Raw genomic sequence first — 8803 nt, forward strand, 5'->3', positions numbered from 1 at the left:
GGCCATGCCTACATTTGTATACTTCAGCATAACATTTCGTTGTACAAAGGAAATGGCATATGGATTTGCACAGGAAAAAATAAAAAATCTCAGTTATCGATTGATACATCATTGTTGATATGGACTCACTATTTAGGTATACTGCAGACATAGTATTTAGAGGACAAACCCGTTTTGTGTCTCTTTTTTTGTCATTTTACGAATGCTTTGCATGTCTTTGTAGTTGTTTTGTGTTTGCATTTGTTTGCAGTAGTTCTGTATCTCTTTCTTTTTTTGGTCATGTATTTATTTATTTTTTTTGGGTTGACTTGGTTGAAAACGCACTCGCTCACAGAAATTCTGATACTAACACACCTACCTATCACCTTCCCACTCTGGCAAAGTGGGGCACCAGGGGTGGCCAATCAGATTCCACAGACTCTGTGCTCATGTGTATAGTTGCAGTTTATTGAAGCTCTGTAGCAACTGGATAACCATGATGAACAACATCTATTCAGATTTAAAAGAAGAGGGTAGAGGAGGGTCAGTCAAAGCACAGTTTTGCGTGTTAACAGTAACTACTGAATCTGAAGGGCAAAGCGGTCCAGCTATCAAAACTAGAGGAAGCTGAAGCACAGAAATAAATTGCAAGTAGCCATGCAATGCTGTGCCATTTCCTTGTGTGGGCAGACCCAGCACAAGATCTTATTGTTCCAATTATTGTCTGGGAGCTGCCTCTGTATTTAGGTCATTGCTATGTGCTACATATTATTGCTTGACATCATTTAATTAGTGTAAAATTAGTGCTCATCATGTTGAGCATGTAGATTCCAGTCAGATGGACACGGGTGTGATGATTTGCTGATACATTACGTGTATAATTGCTGTACTGAAACTCACAGTTTTTCCTCTCAGATCTGGAAGAAGGAGAATCAGCGTCTCCAGTTTCCATCTGTATTCATTCTGCTCCTTCTGTGTCTGTACGTTGGTCCTGAGTCAGCCTGCTTTCTCTGCCATAATAATCAGGGCCCATTTGATGCGATTACTGTGGTGTGAAGGGGAAGAGTGGAGATGAATGAAAGCACATTTTATTTCACGTCATAATAACATGACTAAACAGATCTCCTTCTTTTTTTTCTTTGGCTTCTATAGATCTCTCAGGAGACTGCTGGTTCATCCATCACTGCTGGCAGGCATTCGGAGAGAGCTCTGACTGACGGCTTTTGTCATGGATAGAGGGCCATGGCATTTTCCCCGGCGCTTGTGAAGTCCCTCTGAGATGCTTCAGATGACACCCTTATGTTTTCAGTCAAGGATGAGGATGTTGAACCTTGACCTCGGATGGAAAAAGATATTGGAGCATTGAAACGAGGAAACATGAGTAAGGAGTAAAAGACACAGCAGGGAGGAAAAATTAGTGGATATGAAATGTTAACAGAAGCACATAAAGACAGCGAGGGAGTGGGAAAGAAAGCAAAGGAAGGAGAGAGAACGATAAAGGCAGCCGAGCAAAAGAGAAGGAGCAGCAGATTTAGTCGACACAAAAAACTCCTACACACTCTCACTTGAGCCTGCACCTCAGGCTTCGAAGGAGAGAGGAGATAGAGAGATATCCACATCCTCTACTTAACGTTGCTCTTCTTTTCTGTCTGTCTCTCATTCTGCCTTCTCCATCCACTCTTTATCTACCCCTTCCTCTATCTCTGTCATATTCACTCACTTACTAAAGGTCTTGACTCTGATGGGGATGAATGGGCTGATTGATTGTCTCCTCTTGACTGCGTGGGCACGATTATAGACGATGACATTTGGAAATTAAGACGTCAAACTTCACCCAAATCACGCAATCAATTCAAAATCTACTCTGTTTGATATGAAATGAATTCTGTCCCATGGGCAAACACAGTAGTTTGTTTCTTTTGATTTATGTCCAGAGCCTGAAATTCAAGCCATAGATCATTTTAATACTGAGGACATTTTATTTGCTTTGTGTAATGTTCTGCCATCGGGAGCTGAGACACAACAGTGAGACTGTCTGCTGTTTTATAGATAAAATGTATACTGAGGTTCCACAAAAGTCTCCATCAAAAGATATGAGATGTAAATGAGAGCGTGCCGAGAGTGTGCAGGATCTAAACGATTTAAAATGCAGAAGGAACCAAAAAGTACTTAGTAGTTTTAAATACTTTTAAAACTGATATCGCTGTCATGGAGGTGCACCTATCAAAGTGCTTGACAAGGACCTGGTGTGTTCAATCAGCCTTGTTGGGGCAAACCAAATAGATTGAGGAGAGGGGGGAGGTTGGAGGGAGTTGGGTTGTGTTTGGTTTATTGTGTTATTTGTTTTGGGGTGTGGTAATCTGAGTGAAATGTAAATATTAATATGGTCTTTCTGGAGAGCTGTGTAAAGGTAAAGATTAGCTGCTGTACATAATGTATACACCAATGGCAGTCTGTCTTGTAGACACCACCTCTTTTGTATTTATAATGGCTGGTCTTGGTGCCTTTATATGCTGGGTGGATGTGAGTCTGCTGTTGGGTCCTGGGTGTGGGCAGGGGGAATCCATGTCAGCCATCACTGCTGTGGATTTGTTTGTAATGTAACAAGTCAGTAAAAGACAAAGCTCTGCCAGAATTTAGATGCTGTGCTTCCTCCTGCTGGCAGTTCATCTCAGTGGCTACTGCCATCCTGAGTTAAGTGAGGGGCACTTCACCAACCAAACCTTACAATAAGCTCAGGAAGTACCATGAATTGTTAAAGATTAAGCCTGTAGTTCCCAACATTTTTGGTTTGGGGCTCCTTTACAAAAAAAGCAGTATCTGACTGGGGCGTCTTGGCACATATCAGATGTCTGTGCTCTGTTAGTAGTTCCAGCAAACAGACATTTAAACTGTCTCAGGAGGTCTCAAAAAATACTCCAGAATTATCCAACATTTTATAAATAAACAATATTAGAGAAGCAAATATTGGAGAAAAGTGCAAAAAAAAAAAATGTGTGTATTAGAATGTTTTTCTTTTTTTTCCCCTGTCACATTAATCATCTCACTACCCCTCAGAATTGTCCTGTGGCCCTTGCAGTGGGCCGAATTAGTACTTTTACTTAGTATGCTTTCCTAAAAATATTTCTGTATTTTTACTTAGGGAAAGCAGGGTTTATTCCTTGTAACGAACTATTTTTACATTAATGTATTGAAAAGCAAGGCCCGTTATCAATAAGAAAGCAGATCTAAGGAGACTTGTTCAAGAAAAAAGCTGTGAGGAATATTTCCTCCTCCACAAAGCAGCACATTAAACTCAACCATGTGGGAGAAGAATGAATCAAAAGCAACCCAGTTCAATGAAAAGCACAAAGTGAATAATCCACAGATGATGGTCTGGTTAGCACAGACACTTTAGAACAAACCACCTCAGTAATCCTGAACAAAGTCCTGATGGCATTCACTGTTACAAACATCAAGCTTCTTCACCCACGCTAATGAAAATCTGAGGAGGTGTGTGTGTACCGTCACAGATACCATTCACGACTGATGAAGCTTGTAGAATGAGAAGACACCCATTATTTTCCCCTAAATCAGATATCCTGCAAAGAAAATGAACATTTCCCAGCAGGTAAAGGATAAACACTCACTGTCACGTAATCCTAAGAGCTGTGACGTGTGAACACAATCCAAATGTGCCACACTAAAGGCATGTTGTTGCCTACATGGGATTAAGTGACACTGCTGCACAGCGAGAGGAAATATGTCGAGAAATAATCAGAATGATACAGATCACAAACATCAAGGAATCAGCAGTGAGCAGAGGATGATACCCAGGCTCTGAATAAGACCCTGCTGTATGAGGATAATGACAGACTAAATAGGATTATAATCATAGCACAACATTCCCACACAATCACATATGGATGCCACAAGTGAGGGGCATTAATAAGAAAAAGTCTGTAATTTCACAATATTGTTATCAGCAGAGAGTGTTTGTGTGTGTTTTCAAGGCTGTTGTTAAGCTTCCCAAATCCTGCAAATCTGCTGAGTGGGGGTGTGGAGGATCTGGAGAGGCGTACGAGATGATCTATAATACCGTCATATTGGGAGTACCTGAAGAGGTATTAAACCCCTAAAAGCATTCAGAAAGAGGATATGGTGTGTGTGAATACAATGTTAAAGAGCCATTCTATACAGGCAATCCCATGGGCTTACATGCTCAAGTTAGCTCCAATTGTTGGGTGAAAAAAAAAACAACCCCAAAAACATGATGAAATATTAATGCGCTGGCTGCCTGGGAGTAAAAATCCAAAAGTGATCGTGTTTAGGAGTAAACAGCTCCAGTGCTGCCGGGAACCTCTGGTTATATTTCCAAACAATTATCGCAATACAATACTGCAAGTATGGATTTGCTTCCAAATTCTTAATGTATTTTCAAGTGCAGCTAAAGCCATTGACTTAAACAGGGTGGTCAGTAAATGAATTCAGTGAGAGGAGAGACTGAAATGATGACAGTGGTACAGCCTGAGGGAGCAATGGCTGCTATTACAGCCCTCACTTTAGTCCCTCTCATTCAGCGGTATGAAGTGGTGGTGCTGTAACCTTTATCATGGCTACTTATGGAAGTGTGTGTGTGTGTGTTGGAACTGAAAATAGGCCACATGTATTTTTCAAATGCTCAGACAGCAAACAACAAGACTACACCAGTATTTCTGCCAGTGCATGGACACCAAGTTAGCCCTGAACTCATAGGTTCTGGATGCAATCAACAATTTACTTGCACCACAACTTTCTGATGTGTGCGTGCTGACAAAGAGCTGACTGATGGTATAACAACAAGCAAACACCTAGGAGAATTCTTATGAGGCAGCCTTTGTCTTCAGCTGCTATCACCTTCATCAGACACATTGGGACATGTGAAACAAAACCTTCAGCGCTTAATCAATAAAAGCAAGGCTGCTCTGCAAGGCCACCGCTTCAACAACAGTGGCTTTGTGTTGTGCCAGACAGGGCCGCTAATGATGTCGCCGGTGAATTGATAAAAGAAGATGCATGTGGTGGAGATGGTCAACGTTTAAATCTCACGCTGTTGTTTTTTTTTCTTTGATCAAACATCCCAGTTTTCCACATACTCTGCAGTGAGGATCAGTAAACAACATTTGCAGTGAGGAGACACTGGCATGAGTTGAATGTCATAATTCTGTTGATCCAAGCTGCATGAGAGCAAATGTGTTTGATCAATGACCAAAGACTCAACAATCAATTGTAACCTTTACATGAAAGCATCAGGCCATGAATGTAACAGTCCTCTGCACATCTACATTAAAAACAACAACAGCATTTTGCCTATGATACTTTTGAGACATGCTTCTCTGCTTCTCTGGTACAAAATGTTGTTTTAAATGTATCATATAGACATCACATGTATAATGTCTTGGTTTGTGAAGTTTTACAGTTTAAACCCTGATGGTGCCATCTAGATTTGGGCTTGGAGAGTTCAGATTTTCAGGGTAATTCTGTGTTACACAGTGGGGGAGTCAGTTTGAAGGTGTGAGTGTTTACTGGGCAGAGAGAGTCTAATGAAAGATGCATCTGCAGTTACCTCGTTTGAAATGTGGGATCCAGCTTTTTTGGAGCTTGACTCACACTGGTGGAAAATATAAAGTCTCGACCTCTGCTCACCTTGTGAGCCCCTGCACTTTATGCAACACTAAATCACTGCAGTACACCTTAACACACTGACTGTTAGAATCCCTTATGTTAAATCTTCTTTCTTTTATATTCTTATATGGCGCTGTCTGCCATTTTTGACCTTATCATTTAAAATACTGTTTGTGTTTAATCTCCCATGGCATCACTCTGATAATATCAAGCTCATTGCGCTGAAGTTTCATTATTTTACAGTGACACCTGAAATGTATCATGGTTAATTTTAACTTGATATAGTGTCAGCACAACCCTTCTTTCCCCCTTCTGTCTGGATGCTCTCCGTGTGTTCGTTACTTGGCGACTCCCTCTCCTCCAGGAGCTGCACCTCGCCCCTGCGCACCATGATGCTGAGATCACTTAGGGAGGGCGGTGCAGAGGGAGAGCTACGTGTTGCTGCGCAGCAACAGATAGAAAGAATGAAGAGAGAGAGAGAGGGAGAGAGGGAGGAATTCCCTCGCACAAACAAAAGCGACTACCAGGGCGTGTATCAGTTCTGGCTCTGAGAATTTACGGTCAATACCTGTGGCTGAGTAAGGTGTAAAACCCCGGTGAGCGCATGATGTAAGGACTCCCAGCTATCAACAAGCCCTCGGATGTTATTTGAGGAAGAGACGCCAGTTTATTTCTTTGGAGGCAACACCATATTTGACATCGCGCCGAGTCCAAGAGGCTCCCGTCTCCTCCGCTCAAGCTGGGGAGAAGACTCAACCGGACAGAGACGCGCCTGTCTGGACTCCACGGGGGACAGAGGTCTGTGCCTTTATTACAAGGATACAACTTCCTCCTCTAAACTGTATTATGCCATCAGTGGAGTTGAAATGCGGAGTCTTGTTGTAGGAGGATTCAGTGAACTGGCAGCGCTTTAAAGTAAGTTCTTCCATGTGTCTTTGCGATGTTTCTGAAAATAACTGCTCACATGTAGCTGTTACTGTAATTTAGGAAAAACGCGTGGTGTAACAAACGGGTATCAGCTTTGTCTTTCACTTTTAAAAGCATCTGTGCCATTTAACTCAAAGGATAAAACCTTTCTCTTGGCTTCAAAATATCTGCCTTTCTTCCTCCCTCTCTCTCTTTGTGCAGCCTGTCTCTTCCTATCTGTCTTTCTCTTCGTGTCTGTGTGATCTGGGCTGTCACTCTTTCTCTCTTTGTGTGCGCCGTGCGTCTATGTGTGTCCCTCTCTGCAGACATGACAGGTCACGTCCTGGGGGAGCCGGGCGGCGGGGCTCACATGGATGACAACGCCGCCATCCGCATCAACGTGGGCGGCTTCAAGAAGCGTCTCCAGTCCGACACACTCTCCCGGTTCCCCGAGACGAGGCTTGCGCGTCTACTCCACTGTCAGTCCAAAGAGTCCATACTGGAGCTGTGCGACGACTACGACGACACAGAGAAAGAGTTTTACTTCGACAGAAATCCGGCTCTCTTCCCCTACGTGTTGAATTTCTACAACACAGGGCGGCTGCATGTCATGGCCGAGCTGTGCATCTTCTCCTTCAGCCAGGAGATCGAGTACTGGGGCATCAACGAGTTCTTCATTGACTCCTGCTGCAGCAGCGCCTACCACTGTAGGAAAATGGACCAGGACCGAGAGGACTGGGATGACCGGAGCGATGAAGGGAGCACCACTTCCTCTTTTGACGAGCTGCTGGAGTTTTACAACGACGCCACCAAGTTTGACAAACAGATGCTCGGGAGCGCACGGAGGCGCATCTGGTTAATGCTGGACAACCCCGGCTACTCCGTGGCGAGCCGCATCATCAGCGTCCTCTCCATCCTGGTGGTGCTTGGCTCCATAGCTACTATGTGCATGAACAGCATGAGCGAGTTCAGCCTGTTGGACAGTGAGGGGCAACCCACAGAAGACCCCCGTTTCGAGACTGTTGAGCACTTTGGCATCGGCTGGTTCACTCTGGAGCTGGTCGCCAGGTTCTTAGTGGCGCCAGATCTTCTGCATTTCTTCGAGCACCCGTTGAACGTTATAGACTTGGTGTCCATACTTCCGTTTTACCTGACACTCCTTATAAACCTGGTGGTGGAGAGCAGCCCGGCGCTGGCCAACCTGGGACGAGTTGCGCAAGTGCTGAGGTTGATGAGGATTTTCCGCATCCTGAAACTGGCCCGTCACTCCACAGGGCTGCGCTCCCTTGGGGCCACCCTCAGGAACAGCTACAAAGAAGTGGGCCTGCTGCTTCTCTACCTGGCTGTCGGAGTGTCGTTTTTCTCCGTCATGGCCTACACGGTGGAGAAAGAGGACAGCGAGGATCTCTCCACCATTCCGGCGTGCTGGTGGTGGGCCACCGTCAGCATGACCACGGTTGGGTACGGAGACGTGGTGCCGGTGTCCATAGCGGGCAAGCTGACCGCCTCGGCGTGTATCCTGGCCGGGATCTTAGTAGTTGTGCTTCCGATTACGCTCATTTTCAATAAATTCTCCCTGTTCTACAAGAGACAGAAACAGCTGGAGATCGCGATGAGAAGCTGTGATTTCGACGAGGGGATAAAAGAGGTGCCCTCGGTCAACCTGAGGAACTATTACGCACACAAAGTCAAATCCCTCATGGCGAGCTTATCAAACATGAGCCGGAGTTCACCCAGTGAACACAGTCTGAACGAATCAATACACTGAAGCGGTTTCATCGAGGACACCCGGTCAGGACGGGTGACACTGTTCGTTCAGTGCGGCTGCACGGGGAGCTGTCCAGGGTGCTGGAACCTCTGGACCACGAGCCCACTTCCTTTCCTGATATCTGACCGTTTGCCTCTCTGTAGCTCAGTGCAATAACGTGTTAATCTATAAGTAAAATGTACAGGTCGGCCTGAATATAAAGTCTCACTGTGCACTGTCATGATCCCTCACCACACAGGCCAAACAAAATTCGACCACATCAGATTAAAAAGACAGAGAATACTGTTGTTGTTTCCAGTCTGAGAAGGTGTCACGCTGTTGTCCACCCTCTAGCTATACTTGTCGTGATCAAATCTGTCTGAAAGTAACTCCAGCTGTATCTTTATTTTTATTTTATTTATTTGTTTGTTTTTGTTCGAAAGAGTGTTGCTGTGTAATTGTGATGTTGCAACAAGATTACTTCAGATGTGTGGTAAAAGCAAACTGTATTAAACAAGAAATACACAA

General features: G+C 44.3%; 1 protein-coding gene across 1 annotated transcript; it reads left to right on the top strand.

Moving 5' to 3' along the window:
* Positions 1 to 6856: 6856 nt before the first annotated feature.
* Positions 6857 to 8451, top strand: LOC121186188 (potassium voltage-gated channel subfamily S member 2-like). Its single transcript, XM_041044861.1, has one exon. It carries the CDS (start codon positions 6857 to 6859, stop codon positions 8294 to 8296), a length of 1440 nt encoding a protein of 479 aa, XP_040900795.1. The 3' UTR covers positions 8297 to 8451.
* The last annotated feature ends 352 nt before the right edge of the window (positions 8452 to 8803 follow it).

The sequence above is a fragment of the Toxotes jaculatrix genome, chromosome 8 (genome assembly GCF_017976425.1).
Source record: "Toxotes jaculatrix isolate fToxJac2 chromosome 8, fToxJac2.pri, whole genome shotgun sequence".
Lineage (NCBI taxonomy): Eukaryota > Metazoa > Chordata > Actinopteri > Toxotidae > Toxotes > Toxotes jaculatrix.

Bases quoted from the DNA above. Each gene is read 5' to 3' on its own strand.
- LOC121186188 (XM_041044861.1), top strand. From the start codon at position 6,857: ATGACAGGTCACGTCCTGGGGGAGCCGGGCGGCGGGGCTCACATGGAT.